Consider the following 20,261-nt stretch of genomic DNA (forward strand, 5'->3'; position numbering starts at 1 on the left):
TTTGGTAAAAGCTCTGGCCCAACTCAAGGGGAAAGAAAGAGAGAAGCCATCAGTCAGACCTGCCACAAGAACTGGAAAATGGCCCCCACGAAACCCCAATAATACCGTACCAGAGAGGAGCTCAGCTCACAAGTGGCATCAGTGTACCGAGACTTTTCATGACACTGACATCTTCCACAGACACATTTGCCGCGACCGTTACAGAGGCCCTGTAGGAGAAAGAAGGCAAAGGGGTAGAGTAATCCTCCAAGTCAGCACGTATCCAGCTGTAAAGCCTAATTCCCTAGGTCCAATGGCAAACAGCCACCACTCTGGTCCCTTAGGCCATGGACCTTTGCTTCAGTCTTCTGTTTTATAGACATTGTCTGCAGTCCCTTAGGCTATGAACAAATAATAGGCAGGGCCCCTTGGTTTTCTGCACATGCAGATTCTGCAGCAGACAGAATCTCTTCTTGTTAACATTTTCATGTAAACCCTTTTTGAATCTCCATTAAATAATCAAGAATAAAGAAAGAAAGAGTTCAAATGTTTCAAAACTCCAAAAGGGTTTCTTCTGCAAAATCAAAACTCAACAATTTTATAAGCTGCCTCGGGCGGGTTTTGAATCGACAGAAAAATATTTGGGTCAGGCAGACCAACCATTGTGTCTTCTATAAAACAGCTAGAGGTGGGCAATGTTAGGGCACATAAATTCCTGAAGGGAAGATGATAAAGGGAAGACAGGATTTAAAACGAAGCGCTGTTCAAGATGTGTATTCCCCAAGCGTATTGCACCTTTAACACTTTATATGGATGTGGACTGGGCACCACAGCGTGCTCTCTTTTGCTGATTGGCTAGTTAATGCTGAGCATTGCAATAGGGTGAGCAGGTAAGCAGCACGTCCAAAGGGGATGGGTCCGAGTCAATCCTAGCCTATCACGAGCACGGGGATGCAGTCCTGTTCTTCTTACGGATTTCAGAACTACATCTTCATGAGATCAGTGGGGCAAAGCATCAGCACCGACTCAGTCTGTCCCTCTTGACAAGAAGCTACACAATCACCCTAATTTATCACCCTGCACCCACCAGCACCAAAAGACGGACATAGCAGTGAAAGGAGGATCTCATGAGGTTTGATTAAGTAATTAGGACCCTGTAATAACATGCCCTTCAATTGCTAATTAGTAGAAGGCTAATTTTGTATCCATGACACTAGTTTGCTATACAATTTTGGTGGTAAAATTTCATACATAATTGCTGCAGAATCTGTCCTCGCTCTGCTACAGAGAACTAGAGCCATTAGGAACCATCTGGGCCTGGTATTCTCTTATCTCTCTTCCCACAGGAATGTTATGCATTAACTTTTTTTCTCTGATAGCGCTAAGACCACCCCCACTCCTCCTCCAGGGACCACAACTCTTCCAGCGCCCCTGTTCTTTCACCCGGCACTTGCCAAATTCGGGAACAGGAGGAGACTAAAGCAACCTTCAACTGGTTTTCGCTTCCCTGCTCTATGTTAGCCCGACCAAACCAAGTTCAGTGGCCAGCACTGAGATTCCTTACTTACCCCATTGCTGTCAATACAGGTGGCATTACTGGTCGGACACTCGCAGCCAGATCCCTGCCAGCCCGATTCGCACACGCATTGTCCCAGGTAACAACGACCTCGGTCTGTGACGAGAGAAGAGAAAGCAGACTTCAGAGAAACAAAGAGGTCAATATTCAAAGCCATTTAGCCAAATAACTCAAAAGGTTATCCAGCTAAATAGCCACTTTTATAATACTGGAAACACTTATTTAGACATTAAAAAAAAAAAAAAAAAAAGAGGCATTGCAGGATGGAACTAAGTTATCCAGCTGCTTTGGAGCAGGTCTAAAGTTAAAATCAGGCTACTACCGCTCCCCCCCCCCCCTTCACCCACCTGTTATCCCTATGTTCCAGGTCAAACCCCCCCCCCCCCCCACTAAAAACTCCAGAAGGGGCAAGCTATGCCCTCATCCACTCCCTACCCACCCGCAGTTTACACTTGCAGCCCTGAGCAGTGGGTGGGGAAGGCCTGATCTGTCGATTCCACAACAGTTTTTTCAGATTTAGGAAGGTTTTGAGGCCTGGCAGGGCCTTTTATGAAATTTGTGTTTGGGGGGGGGGGGGGGGGAGGGAGGGAATCAGACCACAGGCCCCCTTGTCCTTTTTTTTTTTTTTTTTTTAACCATAATGCATCTTAACCACATATTTATTTAAAGTTTTTTTTATACTGACATTCATTTGCACATCACATCGGTTTACATGGAACAGGTAATCTTTGAAGATATCCAGTTAAGTAGCAAGTTATCTGGCCCCACAAGACCGGATAACTTAAAAACCTAAGCAATTACATTCATAGCCGGATAAGTTTTGTTTTAATTTATCTGGCTACATGTAGCCAGATAAATTAGGAAAATATTTTCAACGGGACGTTTATGCTGCGGAATATCCAAGACAAGTTGTGTGGCTAACTTTAGCTAACTTGTCTGCTCACCAGCTTACTAAACATGGACCTCAAAACGTGCTGACAACTCTGCAGCTGCCAGACTGACATGGCATCGAGAGCAATGTTAGCCCTCGTTCCAGTTCTCCAGTGGAGGTCCATTTTGAAGTTGCTTATGTTTATTTGGTGTTTGTGCTCCACGTTAAATTCAGATTATTGGCATACTGTCATTAACTTTACCCTCCTAGGCAAATTTCACTAGTGGTTCCCAAATTTCTGCTGGTGCTGCCCCCACCCCCAGTCAATCGGGTTTTCAGGATATGCACAGTAAATATGCATGATAGAACTCTGTATATGCTGGGCCTCCAAAATGTGCAAATTTTTCTCAGGCATATTCATTTGGGGGTTTCCGAGAACCCAACTAAATGCAGGGTCACTAGAATAGGTTTAAGAACCCCTGGCACTGGAGAAATAATTTATTTAGCCATTTAATATACCGTCGTTCCAAATAAAGATCACAACAGTTTACAACATGAAGTACACATTATACATCGACAAGTACGTTGACTTAATGAGGTCAAACAACATACGATTTACAAATTGACACATACTTTGGATAAGGTATTTAGTTCAGGAGATAGGATCTTAATGACTTTGTCCTGGAAGGTGCATGCTCTGTGTTCAGGTTATTTTAAGTTAGATTATAGTCATTTTGAAATAGCCAAGTTTTTAGGTCACGTTTGAAATTCTTTGTTTCTGGAGTCAGTCTTAGATACTCGGTTAGAATTCCATAGCATTGGGCCAGGTATTGAGAGCATGCGGTTTCTTGTTTTTGTTAGGTGAGTATTCTGTAATGTTGGCACAGCTAGTAGTCCTTTGTTTTGAGATCTTAAAGATCTCTGTGGCTTGTATGATTGTAGAACTACAGCTACCAAACCAGAATTATCAGAATGGATGGTAGGGTGTATTAATGTTAGGACTTTGTAGTTGATGCAGGATTGTACAGGTAGCCAATGAAGAGCTATCAGTGAGTGTGATATGTGATCAAATTTCCTTGAACTTGTTAAGAGTCTAGCTGCAGCATTTTGTAATAGTTGAAGTTTTTTAGAAGACAGTTGGGACCTCCGAGTAGAAGTGAATTACAGTAGTCTAAGTTTGACAAGATGAGGGTCTGCAAGACCGTGCAGAAGTCTGAGTGAGTCAGCAATGGTTTCAGTCTATGTAGTAAGCACAGTTTGGCATATCCTGATTTGATTAATTTATGTGCATTACCATTGATAGGTTCTCGTCAATCTGTATACCTAAGTCCTGTACTTGGTCTGAGGGTGTAATGCTGAAGTTGCCCATGTCAAGTGTTTAAAGAGTCGCTATAGGTAGATTTCTTCCTAGTAGAATGATTTCAGTTTTATTAGTGTTTAGAGATAGTTTAAGTTTGGATAGTTTATGTTGTATAGCCTTCATGTGTGTCATTGGATTATATTATATACCTTCAATATTTTAATATTAATCTATATCATTTATTCACTCAATGTTCCTTAGGCATTAAATTGTTACTTTTATGCATTCCATGTAAAGGTTGTGCCTATTTCCTGTGGCCTTCCTCCTGTTCTTTGTAAACCGGTACGATGTGCAAAGGCTATCGGTATATAAAAATGTTTAAATAAATAAATAAGTAGTCTTGCATTTTCAATAGATTTGGTGCATGGTATACAGAACTGAATGTCATCAGCATATAGGAAGAAGGTGATTCCTAGATCAGATAGAAGTCAACACAGAGGAAGCATATAGATGTTGAATAAAGTTGCCGAGAGAGCTGAACCCTGGGGGACACCTTCATCAATCGGGAATGTGTTGGAAATGTGGTTGCCCAGTTTGACTTGGAATGATCTTTTTGCTAGGAATGAGGATAACCACTTCATTACATTGCTGTTGATTCTGATTTTTCTCAACTGCTGGCATAGTAGGGTTTGGTCAACAGTGTCAAAAGCTGCCAATAGGTCAAGCAGTACCAGGAAATAGGATTCATCATTGTTAAATCCTCGTAATATGGGATCCATTAAGGATACAAGTAAAGTCTAGGTTGAACGATTTTTCCTGAACCCGAATTAGTTTGGATGTACAATGTGCTGGTCATCTAGATAGTCTTCTAATTGTGAAAGTACTGTTTTTTCAAGAATTTTTGAAAGAAAGGGCAGGTTGGATATTGGTCTATAATTTTCCCAACTGTCAAAACAGCTGGTATTATTTTTTAGTATAGGTTTTATCACTGCTTGTTTCACCATATCAGGGACAAAACCTGAGAGTGATTGATTGATTAAGGAGGTGATTGCTGGGGTGAGAGTGCTATTACTTAGTTTTAGGGAGCTAGCTAGAATGGGGTCATGTGGGTGATTTGCAGGTTTGATTTTAGTAATGAGTTGAGTGATTTGTAGTTTAGATACTCTGTCGAAAGCGGTCCATTTGGCTTGTTCATATTTTTCTTCATGTTCTATAGTTGGTGAGCAGGTAGAGAACTGAGTTTTTAGTCTAGTTATTTTTTCCATCAAATAAGTGGCGTATTCGTTGCAGGCATTCTTTGATGAGTGGTTGTTGCTCAAGATAGAGGAAGATGGGTCCTTGATTAGGGGCTGGATTTTAAAAGCCCTGCGGATGCAAATCCGGCCGGATTTACGCTCGCAGGGCACTCGCGCGCCGGCGCACCTATTTTGCATAGGCCGCCGGCGTGCGCACAGCCCCGGGACACGCGTAAGTCCTGGGGCTTCGTAAAAGGTGCGGGGCGTGTCCGGGGGTGTGTCCGGGGTCAGGGGGCAGTTCGGGGCGGGACCGGGGGCGTGGTCGAGGCCTCCGGACCAGCCCCTGGGTCGGGTGATGGCGCGCCAGCAGCCTGCTGGCGTGCGCAGATTTACGCCTGCTGAAAGCAGACGTAAATCTGCCAACAAAGGTAGGGGGGGTTTAGATAGGGCCGGGGGGTGGGTTAGGTAGGGGAAGGTACGGGGGAGTGGAAAGAAAATTCCCTCCGAGGCCGCTTCGATTTCGGAGCGGCCTCAGAGGGAACAGGCAGCGCGCACCGGGCTCAGCGCGCGCAAGTTGCACAAATGTGCACCCCCTTGCACGCGCCGACTCCGGATTTTATAAGATACGCGCGTATCTTATAAAATCCAGTGTACTTTTGCTCGCGCCTGGTGCGCGAACAAAAGTACGCGCTCGCGCAAATTTATAAAATCTACCCCTAGGTGTTTAATGACATCGAAGAGTAATTTAGAGTTAAAAATTACTCTGTTGATTAGCAACCAGTATTGAGAGAGTACATAAGAACATAAGTGATCTGTATTTTCCAAGTGATTCTGAAGTCAGGCTTTTCTACCAAAGTTTCCCAGATTTTCTCAAAGATTGTTTAGAGCAGGGGTCGGGAACCCATGGCTCGCGAGCCAGATATGGCTCTTTTGAGGGCTGCATCTGGCTCGCAGACAGTCGCCACACTTTCCCGCTGACCCAGCTGCTCCCCGGTCCTCCTCCGCCCGGGCTTAAAATGCTGTCAGCCCGGGCGGAACGCGGCAGGACAGCTGGAGTCAGCGGCACCGGCGTGCTCTCTTCGCCCCCCCCCTCGCGGCCCGGAAGAGGAAGTGAAGAGTATCGGGTGCCTGCGCAGCAAGAAGAGGCCACGCTAGTGCGCTCGGCATCGGCCCGAAGAAAAGAAGACTGCAGCGTGGCTCGGAGGAAAATGAAGAGGTTCAACCGCGGCCGATGGGACTCCGCCTCCGCGAGGGCTGAAAATGAAGAGGTAGCGTTGGGAGGAGGCTGCTGCTGCCGCGAGTTCCCGGGGTGGGGGTGAGAGAGAGAGTGAATGTCTCTCCCCCACCCCGGGAACTCGCGGCAGCAGCAGCAGCAGCCGCCTCCTCCCAACGCTACCTCTTCATTTTCAGCCCTCGCGGAGGCGGAGTCCCATCGGCCGCGGTTGAACCTCTTCATTTTCCTCCGAGCCGCGCTGCAGTCTTCTTTTCTTCGGGCCGATGCTGAGCGCACTAGCGTGGCCTCTTCTTGCCGCGCAGGCACCCGATACTCTTCACTTCCTCTTCCGGGCCGAGGGGGGGGGGGGGGACCTGTGTGTGTGTGCGTGTGTGTGTGTGTGTGAGAGTGAGAGATTGCATGTTTGTGAATGATTGAGAGCCTGTACATGTGAAAGAGAATATGTCTGTGATTGAGAGCCTGCCTGTGAGAGAGAGAGCATGAATGTAAGTTTACCATTGGGAACCTGTATGTGTAAGTTTGTGATTGAAAACCTGTTTGTGTGAAAGAGTATGTGTGTATGATTGAGATCCTTTGTGTGTGAGAGAAATCATGTGTATGTATGATTAAGAGCCTGTGTGTATAAGTAAGAGAGAGATCATGTGTGTCTGTGTGTGATTGAGAGCTGGTTTAGGTGAGGGAGCTTGTGAGTATGTGATTGAGAGCCTGTGTTTAAATGAGAGAGAGAGACCATGTGTGTCTGTGTGTGATTGAGAGCTGATTTAGGTGAGGGAGCATGTGAGTATGTGATTGAGAGCCTGTGTGTAAATGAGAGAAAGAGAGGACATGTTTGTAAGCATGTGAATGAGAGTCTGTGTGTGAGAGAAAAAGACAGCATGTATTTATGTGATTGAAAGCCTGTGTGTGTGTGTAAGCGTGAAAAGATAGACAGCATGTGTGTAAATGTGTAATTAAGAGCCTATATAAGTGAGAGAGAAAAAACATGTGTATATGTGAGTACTGAGAGCATGTGTGTATAGGTGTGTCATTGAGAGCCAGTGTGAGAGAGAGCGCTGGTATGTGACTGAGAGAGGAGAAAGTTTCAAGCAAACCACCCCACCTCCTGCTAATTCAGAACAATCTCAGGACACCTGGATATCAAACATTCCCAGGTATGCAGAGCAAAAAAATTTTTGTATCCTTATTATTTTTCATTACTAGGTCTTTGTGTCTGCTATTTTGCAATATTTTGTTGGTATCTGGAAATGTTTTATATGTGTTTTTAATTATTGGATATTCCACTCATTAGCTGTTTCGAAATATGTTCTTTTTGTTAGTACAGTTTTACTGCTGATGATTTTATATTTCTTGATTTGTTTTATAAGGATGGGTGATGTTTCTTTTTTCCTTTGTTACACTGCATACAGAGACTCTGGCTTGTTGTGGTTTCCAGTTCAGTTTTTGTCTGCATGCTTCTTGTTATGTGTTTTGGTCTCTTTATTCTATGTTAGGTGAGGGACAGCACGTGATTCAGGTGAGGTTTTCTGCTGGTGTGTAGTTTCTGTGTAGGACTCTATAGCAGCCTGACTTGGTCCGTTTTCCTAATAGGAGATGTATTGGTGTCTTAAGGCCTGGTGTAATATTTTCAGAGACTTATTGTACTTTTAAAAGTGTGATCTTACATAAAATGCACACATTTACTTATATTTAGTTTTAAACATATTGTATGGCTCTCATGGAATTACATTTTAAAATATGTGGCGTTTATGGCTCTCTCAGCCAAAAAGGTTCCTGACCCCTGGTTTAGAGCATCTTAATTCCTCATTGTACCATGGTTTCTTTTACTTAGAGCTATATTGATCAAGTTGGATTGTTTTTGTTTATAATGGGCTTAGGTCATCGGCTATTTCTTTAACCATGATATCCCATGCTTCAAATGAAGTGGAGGCATTGGCATGGTTGAAATCGATAAGTTTATTTTTTTAACGATTCTGAAAGTAGATCTGGCTCTGTCTTTTTCCTGAAGGTAAATGTCTGATTATTATTTGTGTTTTATTTGAGTTAAGGAAGGTTATGTCTGCTTTTAGTAGTTGCTGATCAGACCAAGGCAATATAATGTGAGAGGTATTTATCATACAATTGTTGCGATTGGCAAACATGAGATTTAGAATAGGACCTGCTTTGTGTGTGGGTTTGGTTTTGAATTGTGACCATCCCATTGCTTCCATTCAGGCCGATACAGTAAAATCGGCGGGAGAGCCAGCACTCCGAGGCGAGCGAGCACCCGCTCTCCCAACGCGCGCCCAGGCCACTCTTCTGGGCGCGCGATGCAGTATTTAAAAATGAGGGCTCCTGGTAAAAAGAGGCCCTAGGGACACTAGCGCATCCCTAGCGCCTCCTTTTTGACAGGAGCGGCGGCTGTCAGCGGGTTTGACAGCCGACGCTCAATTTTGCCGGCATCAGTTCTCAAATCCGCTGACAGCCACGGGTTCAGAAAACGGACGCCAGCATAATTGAGCGTCCGTCTTCCGACCCACGGGCCGATTTAACATTTTTTTTTTAATTTAAATTTTTTTTTAAATTTTGGGGCCTCCGACTTAATATCGCTATGATATTAAGTCGGAGGGTGTACAGAAAAGCAGAAAAGCAGTTTTTTTCTGCTTTTCTGTACACTTTCCTGGTGCCGGCAGAAATTAACGCCAGCCTTTGGATTGCGCAGGAATAACTAATAGGGCCATCAACATGCATTTGCATGTTGTGGGCTCTATTAGTTTCGGGGGGGGGGGGGGGGGGGGGTTGGCTGCGCGTTTTCGACGCACTATTACCCCTTACTGTATAAAGGGTAAATCTAGCACGTCGAAAATGCGCGGCCAAGCCCGGGCTAACAGTGCATCGGCCCGATTGTTTCTAAGAAGGTTTCACAGGCAGCAGATTTGGTTGTTCTATCAACATGCAGGTTAACGTCACCTACTATGAGGGTGGACTCAGGTGAAGGAAATGCTTTAGTGAATACTTCGATTAGCGGTGAGCAGTCTTTTTGAAGTATTCCGGGGGGGGGGGGGGGGGGGGGGCAATAGACCATTCCGATGTTTATTTGAGGTGATTTACGTATTGCCACTTCATAGGGAGGGTTGATTGGAATAAATTTGAGCTCTATTTTACTAATAATTAGTAAACCCCCACCTTGCTCTATTGTCACAAGCACATTGCAGTGTGGGAGATTGGAGGACGCAAAGGCTGCCAGTTGTGGGGCAAGCGCCAGAAGTCAGGAGCGCTGGGAATATAGTGTTGGACATGGGCTAGGGATCGTATCTGTGTCTATAGTGGTTTCCCTAGTTCTCGCTCACTTGCTCTTTTCTGAGCCTTGCTATGCATTTAGGAGGCTGAAAAGGTGTTGAGAGGGTCATGTGCCACGCTGCCAATTATTTCCAGTAGGTATCATTGTTTGCAGCCTGACGAGTGCCGTAAACATGCTTCACCTTTTTGGTGCATCTGTTATTGAATTCTCACAAGTGCTGCTGGAAGCTCTGACGGTGCAAAAGCATGTTGGGAAAACGTTGATTTTTGTATCTATAAAACACCGTTTTGGCTTAAAGCATTTGGATACTTTTGTGTGTGCAGCCTTTGTCATTTCTTTTTAATGGAGATGATCTGCACAGACACTGGAAGGTGAGGGTCAGGTTAGGGACAGACCCAAGAAACAAAAAGGAAGATGGTCTATCAAAGCCGTGAGGGTAAAAAAAAGGAGATAGATCCAAAAGTCCTTAAGAAATATTTATTGAGGAAATGAATTGCCCAGTAGATGCCCGACTATAACCTGAGTTTCGCCCATAATCAGGGGGCTGCTTCAGGGGCTGTTCAAGCAAAACATATTAGTTAATTATCAGGGTTCATTTTAGGTATTTGGTACCTTAATTGCTTATAATGTTTACCAAGATGCCAAACTAAGTAAGCCATGGTCTTTTTGTGCTTGTTTTCAACTCTTATATGTGTAACAAGCTGATCGGTAACTTGTTGATATCCGTTTGGAACCCAAAACTCATCACTGAATGTCAAGTATTGATGTCAGAAGGCTTGTGCTCAGAAAAGCATAACAAGTTGTCATGGCTCGTCTACTGGAAATTGTGTAAACACCATGACATCACGGCCATCACCAGCCAACACCTTTCAACTTCCGGTTGATGCCAAAGGAACAAGAGATTGAACCATTACGTCACTTGGAAGTTGAAAGGTGTTGGCTGGTGATGGCCGTGATGTCACGGTGTTTACACAATGTTAACCATTCATACACTGTAAATAATGGTGCGGAGGATGGAAGATGGATACGGGAGATTCTCTCAGACACATGGTTACATGGTAGATGATGGCAGAAAAAGGCCTATCGGATCCATTCAATTTGCCCAGTTTTGTGTCCACACTGCCAAGGATACATCCAGGGCTGGATTTAGGATTTGGGTTCCCATAGGCAGCATTGGAGAGGGGGGGGAGGGGTGGAGGGGAGATCAGATAGTGGGTTAAGCCCCTTTACCTCCACTCCTTTCCAGAGTCCAAGACTGCCATAGCACTGCTCCTTTGAAGTGAATTGCTGGAGTGGGCTCCTCCTTGGCACAGCCATGCTCCTCTTTTGCCCAAGAATTTGGTGCCCCAGGCAATTGCCTATGTTACCTGTGTCTAAATCCGGGCCTGGATACATCCTGACTGCCAGCCACAGAATGGGATCACCTGCCAGATCTTCCTTCTGATTTGGGACAGTCTTTTTTTTTTTTTTTTTTCTTCTTCCTTGGTACTTCACCATCTTGCATAGATAATGGAGTACCTTGATTCTTTGTGAACGGGGCAATTGATAAACGGAAGAAATAATAAAACAAGAAATACAAAATAGTTCCCCTGCCACACTCCATCTTCCTCATGTCCTCAGATCTCTAGTCCGTCTCCCATCAATGACCTTTGCTCTTTCACCCAATTCTTACCCTTTCATCATTTGTGCACATAAACTATTATTTATGCACTCAAAAGTGCTTTCAGCACAGAAAGCATTTTTTGTGCACATTAATCCAGGTCCTGATGCTAGAACTTCAGCTTTTGTCCAGAGACTGATGCAAAGGGCTGGAAACTTTACTCCACCTCTGACCAGGAGTAAAATTTCCAGCGCTAGGAAAACCTGATTTAAGCCAGCGCACCTCTCTGCATGCGGATTAATTAACATTAATGCCTTCTTTTGCATGGGATTTCCATGTGAGGGAGCTAAGCGGGACACACAATTTTACATGCACGCAAGACTCTTTGCTGCATCGGGAGCATCATTTGCACACAACCGTGGGTAAAAACAGTGCACGCTGCTGCACGCTCCTTAGTGCATCGGCCACACTGGGAGCTGAGGCTCAGGCTGAGAAAAGAAGCCGGGCACGAGGGATACTTTCCCAGGATGGAATCTGCCGCTCCTTTTTCCTCCGGGACTTACCGTTGCAGAGGATGCCCGCTGTCCGTGTGCACTGAAGGTTGTTGTACTCGCAGTATTCACCCTCATAGCGGCGGTTCAGTTTTTCAGAGTAGCAGTGACACTTCCCGCAGATGCACTCCCCGTTCCCGGAACAGATGTCCTGCTTTCCGGGCTGGACACAGGCCACCGAGTCACTGTGGGATCCCGTCGAGCAGTTGCAATAATCACCTTGCCTGGCACATAGAGACGAAGAGAGAAAGAATGAACAGGGAGATCTAGCCAGACCAGCAAACTGGGAGCTGGAGAGAGCCTGAAAGACCCAGGCTGGTCTGATCATTTCTAATTTACTGGGAACACCGTAAAAAAAGGAAGGAAGGAAATCATGTTGGGGGCAACCTGGCACCATCATCAAGAAAGATGGTAGCAGTAATGCATAAAGCTGGAAAATACTAGTTTAGAAACCTGTAAATACAGGCTCATGGACTTACTCTGCATTTATTTACAATAACATTAATTTATTCCCTGTACCAGCCCTGGTTCCCCCTCCCAGGAGGGTGCTATATTGAGAGCTACCAGTTTTCTGTTTTTATAGATAAATACAGAAGGGCTATAGTATCAATTTCATCCTATAGTTTTTTGCCAAACGACAAGGGATGTAGATGAATGGAGTCACTATCCGGGCAAATCACTGCTGTGCTGGCAGGGAGGACAACGTTTGAAACCACCCTAGATGGATACCAGCCTTGCACTTTTATTTTTGCTTTTAGAATGCTTGTTTTATGGTTTGTTTTTTTTAATTGATGCCCTGTTTCTGCTGCAGGCCACTTTGAGCCTATTTGGGGAAAAAGCAGTCTATAGCAACCTTCAAAGTGTTTTACCCTTGGAAATGGGCCTTTTTGAAAATTTCCCATCCTGTATGCGGCGACGTTCTTGGGAGTGGGGAGGCATAAAACTGCACTCAGTTTTGGATTTTCAAAACAATGCACCTCGTTTTTGCCCAGAAAGAGCAGACGTACATCTCGGCAGAGGGTCCTTTTTCCCCCCAGTAGTAAGCAAAGCAAAATTACCCGTGTTTTCTTTGATTATGGGTAAGAGCTACCTGCGGCAGTTTATTGATTGCCCCCCTAAATGAATAAATTATACATATTTTGCGCCATCCCTGGTACCCATCCGGAGAGCCTGGGCCGGGCTCAGTTAGAAAGTGACGCGGGAGCTTAAGAAGTGATACGGAGGGAGAGTGGGCTGGGAAGACCAGGACAGAAAGGAAAAAGGCAACTATAAAGAGCCCTGATCCCGGAGAAAGTTGCCACAGCAGAAATGGAGGAAAGGAATGGGGAGAAAAATACAGGCTTTGTTTCAAAATTGATTTTAATCACAAATTAAAAGGTGGGAAAAGTACCAACAAAAAAAAAAAATGCCCATTAAAAATAAATGTGGGAAAACGCAGAATGAAAATAGTTTAAAAACAAAAACAACAAATCTTGGCAGGGTCCTGAATGTGGCCTACAGATTGTGCACATAATTGATGTGTTTGATTTGGGAAGCGGCCCCCAGTTTTTGACACCTGCACACACACACACAGATGCACGCACACACACACAGATGCACGCACACACAGATGCACGCACACACACAAATTCTGCATTCTGCAGCTGAACTAAAAGTGAAAGCGTTGCCAGCTGCTCCACAGTTCCTTTCCTAGGCTAGAGAAGGAATTTGGTTTTCAGCTCTTACCAGCCCTGGTGGCACTGGCAGTGTCCACAGGCAAAATCTCCATGGTTGTTGCACTTGGCCGAACTCATTTCTTTACTCTGTAATGAGAAGAGAGCGTTACCGGGTTTGTTCCTTGGCCGCCTGCTTAAACGGCGCAGAACCCTGGACCGAGACTGCTCTCGGGCCTGAGCCCCACATCTATTCTTCAGTAAAGTGCTTTGAGCTGCTGAAGGTCCTGGCAAGGGGGCTGTCAGCTCGCTCAGCTTGCTGCGCGGACCGATGCAGTCCCGGTTTCATCCCGTTACGTGCATGGACTTGGAGTTCCCCCCTTTCCTTAGGAAAATCAGAGCTGCAAGCCCGTGCGTGCAGTGGGCTACAACCTAGAACTGGATCAGCCCCGGCCAGCAGAAACGGAGCCAGTCGGCTGTGACTCCCATTTCTGATTCCAGCGGTCGCTCCAGAATTCTCCCCGGGCATCTGGTAAACACTCTGGAGCCATAAGCCATGTTATATTCCAGCAATCCAAAAGTCTTGACCACTAGGCTTCAAGGGCAAAGAGAATCTCTTAGGGTTACAATATAACCCATATATTCTGTTTATCTCCTCCCTGGCATCAGCAGAAAAGGGGAGATGTTTCTCCATCATGCTCGCCCAGGGCACTGCTTCCAAAAGGATGGAAAGGAATAGGGAAAGGTGCCATCCTAGTGGCTCAGTGTCTATGCCGGGGCAAAGCCACACGGAGGGGAGCAAGTTCGATTCCCAGCACAGGTCTTCCTTTCCCCCAAGTCTGCCAGGGCTGGGGTGCGGATGCTGCGGAAGCAGTGTGTACAGCAGGGATGGGCAATTCTGGTCCTTGAGGACCCCAGACCGGTTGGGTTCTCCCTAATGAATATGCATGAAACAATGGAGGCAGTGAGCATGCAAATCTCTCTCATGCATTTGCCAGCCCTGGTTCCCCATTAAGTTGGAATCCCAAAAGAGGAGAAAAAAAGAAAAAAGAAAAAGGATAGAGACCGATAAGGAATAGGGACCAACAATTGCAGTTCTAAATCCATCTCCCCTCTCTCTTTCCTGGGCGGAGTAAGGTGATATTATCAGTAGGAAAGAATGAGAAAGGCGGGGTGCTTAGAAACCACCCAGAGCTTTTTGTTTTCTTTTTCTTTCTTTGACACTCCTGTCTACAGTGAAGCCAGAAGTCTTGGACTGCACGAGAATTTGTGTAAAAAAAAAAAACAAAAAGAAAAAAAAATTTCCTCAGTGAGTTCCAGCAGAAATCCACAGAATCCAGCTGTGCTCAGCCCTCACTGCTGGCTTGTTATTTTTTGGTACAGTTTTTTTTTAAATCTAATTTCATAATGAAAACAGATACAGAAAAAAAAATCCAACTGATTTCAACAGCAGTTTGTCTCGTGGTGCCAACAAGAAAATTCTGCTTCCGTTTTTAAAAAGTTAAGTCTTTGGCGCAATTTAGGAATCAGCCCCAGCTCCTGGGAGCAGAGAGTGGAGGAGAGAGAGCCAGGGATTTTGCCCTGCACATACCAGCTCACAGGGGCAAGCATCGCAGATGACGGAGGCGTCTATCTGCAGGCCATCCGAGAAAGAGGAGGGCTTCACACGGATGATCCCTCGCTGGTCCTGTGCAGGGAGACTGCAGACATGCGCCTTATCCACCTTCTCCAGAGCCTTCAAATTCAGATTAAATGTCCCCTGGAAAGAATGCAATGAGAGTATCTGTATATGTATCTGCACAGTGCTGTGTATGTCTAGTAGCGCTTTAAAAAGGGTAATTAAAATTAGTAGCAGTCCTCAGTTGCCTCCATTGCGGCTTCCTATAATTTATCACTTCTCCCACCAGTCAATTGTTATTATAAAAGACTTCAAAAACCACAATCTACTATAGAAAGGATCATAAAAATATTACCACACAGCAGGGGTGAACAATTCTGGTCCTCAAGAGCCACAAACGGGCCAGGTTTTCAGGAAATCCATAATGAATATGCATAAGATAGATTTGCATGCAATGCCTCAACTGTATGCAAATCTATCTCATGCATATTCATTGTGGATATCCTCAAAACTAGGCCTATTTGTGGCTCTTTAAGACTAGTGTTGGTCATCCCTGGCCATATATTATAACGAGACCATCATAGCATGATCGCCAAGTCCACTTATATAGTAGTTCACTTGTATCACAATTTCTAATCATAGGTCTCGTCAAATTAATTTGTGTTATCTTTTACATTTTGCATTTGCATTTAAAGTAAAACTTCCATGATTAGACATATCATTTGTCTCTTGAAAATCCTGAAATGCTCGATGCCTCTGCAAATCCAAGTAAAACGTGCAAGAATTGTCCTGGATATTTGCGTTGCATACGTCAGCACCAAGATGGGCTTCATGAATTGATGGATTTGTTTGAGGCTGTGTGATGTAAGCACATTGAGCGGCACGGATAGCATACATTTTTATTGGATGATTTCAAAATTGGGCAGTGGGATAATACTGGCTGCCTCCTACATTTCAGAAATAAGGATCTTATAGAAGGAAGAAGAGACTTCTCTTGTCAATGCGTCCTTAAGGACTTTGGGCAGAATTTCTCCACTGTGTGCATGAGTTCCAAATTATAATCTAAATCTTGAATCAAAGTGTGATAGGATTTTATTGTCTCAAAATTTCTCCTACTTTCTCTCTCTTCACCAGGCCTGGCTTTAACATATGGGGACCCATAGACAACCAGGGAAGGGGAGGGGGAGCTCTGTGGCACCGCACCCCTCGTTTGGAATTTCCATGGAAACAGGAAGACCGCATGGGAGGATGGAGCGGGATGCTGGGCCTCTGAGGGCCCGAGGGCTCACAGGCTCCACGCTGAATTTCCTTCCCAAAGTTGCTGCTGCTCTGGGCCGGTGCCGGTACACAGGACAGCAACACAGCTGTAGGACTGGATGATGGCAATGCAGTGACAACGGCTACGCTCTGGTCCCTATAAAAATTTAGCACCGGAGGAAGTCGCCTAGGTTACTTACGCCAAAATGTGGTGTGCTAAACACATATATAGTGTACCCCTTTCTATTACCCACCCCCCCAAACCCAACGCCCCCTCATCTCTCCATCAGCTTTCACCGTCATCTTCCCATTAGCTCTCTAGTTTTCGCATCCTTTCACCTTTTCTCTTTGTCTCTCTCTGTGGCTAACCTCCGGTTAACTTTCCAACCCGCCGTACAGGATATACTATAAAAGAAAACATGAGAGCTGGAGAAACTAATGTAGGGGTTCTGGCCTCTCCCCTCCTACTAGAATGGGGAACCCAAAACTTGCTCAGAAAACCAGGCAAAGTCTGAAACCTACCACTTCTCCACGGACGACTTGAAAGGAGCCAGATTCCGTCTTTCTACTTGATAAAGAGGAGATCTCGGTCCGCATGGATTTGGGGGTGTAATCTGCTCGGATGTCCATCTTAGAACGAATGCGCTAGAACAAAGAAAAACAAGGTGGATCAAGGTGGAGCTAAAAGGCAGAGGGGCGAGTGCCACAAGTTCAACTTAATTTAAAAAAAATAAAAATAAAATAAGCAGGTCCTCTGGGAGCTGTCAGTTCAGAGCCTCAAGCTCTGAAATGACAAACCACACAACCAGAGGGATGGTCAGTTTAGTGCCGCTTGCTTCTCTCCTTTTAGAGTCAGAAGGAATATTTGAACCTTTTGAAGTCTAGATTGAGGAAACGTACTGTTATTTCAAACCTTTTATATTACCCTTCAGTCCAGGGGCTCTCATCTATGTCCCTTCAAGGCTGCAAACAGGTCTGGGTTTCAGGATAACCAAGCTAAGCAAATTAGGCCTCATTCTTAGACCATGTATCTGCCACTAAATCTGATGAATATTCATTACGAATATGCTGAAAGCCAGATTCCTGTCTGTGGCCCTCGCTGAGAGCCCCTGCCTTAGTTTCATTCTTGGAAAGGGGACCTGCTGCAATAATGGAGACCAGATCTACGCATGTTAATGTCTTTCACAGGGAGGTGGTTATACATACCCACAATACTTTTCACTGAAACTGTATGCCAATAATTCTGGGGATGCAACACAAATATGATGCAACGTTACAAAAATTTCCAAACAGGGCTGGCGCGTCCCATTAGGCGAACTAAGCAGTCGCCTTGGGCACCAACCATTAGGGGGCGCCAAAGAGCAGTCATGTGGGGCCGCGAGCGGAGCCCATCCCAGGTCGCGGCAAAGAGGAGCAGAGCACAGGGCAACGGCCAAAGCAATGACAACAGTATGGAGAGGACAGGAAGGGAAGGAAGAAAGAGAACAGGGGCCAGTCTCGGTGAGTCACTGCTTGGATCACCCCGGCTCGCCAACCCCGGTGCTCAATCTCCCTGAGAACCGGCAGCTCCTGTCCGCTGACAGCGCGCACAGGAACCACTTCCCCACCAGCTCCGGCCGCGCTTCCACCACCATGGCCTCTCCCGGAGAGAGAGAGAGCACACCGGCAGCCGCCCCCCGCTTTACTGGGGGCGCATTGTGCGTGGCGGCAGCACAGGAGACCGCAGGGGGATGGGGAGGTTGGGGGAAGGGGAGTGTAACAACCAGCCGAGGTGCAGCGGGTTTTGGCCGGGGGGGGGGGGGGGGAGGGGTGTGCAAGGCAGAAGGTTTGCCTAGGGTGCCTAATACCCGTGCACCGGCCCTGTTTCCAAATATATCAGGACTTTGACAGTAAACGCCTACTATGTCACTACGAGAAAGGGCATTATCATTTAGTCTAACTCAAAATTGACAGAGCATTCCTCCGCTTGCACTGCCTCTTCCTTGGCTATAGCAGCTCTGTCCATTCCAGAGGTTTGGCCTGCTCTGGGGAGCTGCGATACCTCTGCTGTCAACCCCAGAGATCCTCACTGCTGCCTCTCCTCTCACCTCAAACGCCACCCGCAGCAGCTCCATAATGTTAGAAGAGTCTTCGTGCAGCTCGCCAATGTCAGACACCGGGAAGTACTTGTACAGCTTCTGCAGAGGTATTCACAAGAAGGATTATCCTGTCAGCGAGTCAGCTTGCATTCAGCAGGACATGAGAGAAGCCAGAACAGGGTAAGGGAAATAACAAACCAGGACTCAGATCTTCCAGTCATGCTGGGGGTAGCCCCCCTTTACTTTCTCACATGTAAGAAACTGTCTTTTTATTGGTACTTTTTTTTAACCAGGGCTGAAAATGCTAAAGCAGTGATTCAATTCATCCATCTGCGGTCTCTGAAACTTCCATCAAAGAGGGATTGAGTTGAAACTTGGGAGGAGGGAGGGGGAAAGATGGAGAATGGGCCTAGCACCCACCCTATTGAAAATGACCTTGATTCAATATTCAAAAAGGTCAAAGCTTAAAAGCACTAGAAAATCCCTGCAGAAGCCTGGTTTTCACTTCCTACCTTCTTTATCCTAGAGGAGGGCCGAGTTAGGCCTAAAACAACTGTTTTGAGCTTGACTGAAAATATTCCCCAATTTTTCTCATTTACATGACCCTAATCCCCAAGCTGATGCCATCCCTTCAAGCCCTTTTCTTCTCCTCCCCCTCCCCCGACCGGGCCCGCTGCTCTCTACCATAGCCCTCTTCCATCCCATCCTGCTCTTCACTCACCTCGTAGTAGCTGTAGGAATAGTTGGTGACAGCAAAGATGGGAATGATGTTATTCTTCCCCAGCAGGCGGACAAGTGTGGGCACCGAGGGGTAATCCTGCCTGGTATCGTAGGTGTAGGAGTCAGTCACGTCCAGGTGGCACTGCTCATCATTCCTCGTCAGGATGCCGCCTAGGACATTAGCTCCATCCACTTCGTAGTGAAAGGCGGACTCCGTGGAGAACACCAGCAAGTGGGTGCTGCCTTCCCTCCAGCCAATTTTATCCTGAGATTAAACAAGAACATGAGCAAAAGAACGCTCGGCTTCGGATTCCAGTTTGACAATATTCTCTTTGCAGCTCGGCATGCTCTGTGCTATTAGTGTCTCTAGAACAAACTGAGTGCTTTAACCAACCAGATGATAGTTTCTGCCCCTTTAACTTTATACACCTATTTTAAATATGCAGACGACATACAAATTGTATATCCAGCTGGGATTCTCATTGGAAAAAAACTTCTTTATTATTCTCTTGTTGTGTGTCTGCCTTGAGACAATGACTGACTCACAACAAGCTGGCCTTAAGTGTGTCCTACAGAAGGGCAAATTAAGGCAGTGATTCGTTCAGGCTTTTTCAAGCTACGTGTGTTGTGTGACTTGAAAAGTTTGTTATTTCCAGCTGATTTTCACTCTGTTGTACAAACTTTGATATCGCCACTACTGCATTACTGCAATGCATTCTAGCATCAGCCTTACGGGTGCTGCAGGACTCTGCAGCAAGGCTGATTTCAGGTCGCTTGATGTGTGACCATATTTCTCCAGTGCTTAAAGAGTTGCAGTGGCTGCCAGTTCACCCATGAGTTACCTATGAGGTTCTACTGTTAGTTCACAAACTGTTCTCAATGGGCTAACGTGTTTTTCCTTAGGTTAACTTGCTTCTTTGTGTGTATATTTATTTATTTATTTTTTTGCAGTCCTCCAAGACAAGGGGGTAAGGGTTGCTTGACGGCCCAACCACACACTGGGCTTGCCTAGCTGAGATGCAAGAGAAGGCATTCTCCATGATGGCTCCAGATCTCTGGAACTCTCTTCCCCAGGCTCAACACGCTTGTTTGAGTTAGCATAAGAACATAAGAAGTTGCCATACTGGGTCAGACCGAGGGTCCATCAAGCCCAGTATTCTGTTTCCAACAGTGGTCAATCCAGGCTACAATAACCGGCAAGTACCCAAACATTAAATAGATCCCGTGCAATTGATACCGGTAGTAAGAAGTGGTTATTCCCTATTGATAGTTTATGGACTTCTCCCCTAGGAACTTATCCAATCTTTTTTAAA

At 45.7% G+C, this 20,261-nt stretch overlaps 1 protein-coding gene across 6 annotated transcripts in view; it reads right to left on the reverse strand.

The window, feature by feature from the left end:
* ITGB4 (integrin subunit beta 4) overlaps positions 1-20,261 on the reverse strand; it is a 131,719-nt gene that overhangs the window by 70,991 nt on the left and 40,467 nt on the right. For all 6 annotated transcript variants that reach the window (XM_029600498.1, XM_029600500.1, XM_029600499.1 and 3 more), the window contains 8 exons: positions 18,950-19,213; positions 18,238-18,327; positions 16,673-16,795; positions 14,867-15,034; positions 13,349-13,425; positions 11,636-11,847; positions 1,548-1,651; positions 111-209 (listed from right to left, as the gene is read on the reverse strand). In XM_029600498.1, coding sequence (XP_029456358.1) covers positions 111-209; positions 1,548-1,651; positions 11,636-11,847; positions 13,349-13,425; positions 14,867-15,034; positions 16,673-16,795; positions 18,238-18,327; positions 18,950-19,213 — 1,137 coding nt within the window. The remainder of the gene's footprint in view (positions 1-110; positions 210-1,547; positions 1,652-11,635; positions 11,848-13,348; positions 13,426-14,866; positions 15,035-16,672; positions 16,796-18,237; positions 18,328-18,949; positions 19,214-20,261) is intronic.

Source organism: Rhinatrema bivittatum, chromosome 4, assembly GCF_901001135.1.
Source record: "Rhinatrema bivittatum chromosome 4, aRhiBiv1.1, whole genome shotgun sequence".
Taxonomy (NCBI): Eukaryota; Metazoa; Chordata; class Amphibia; order Gymnophiona; family Rhinatrematidae; genus Rhinatrema; species Rhinatrema bivittatum.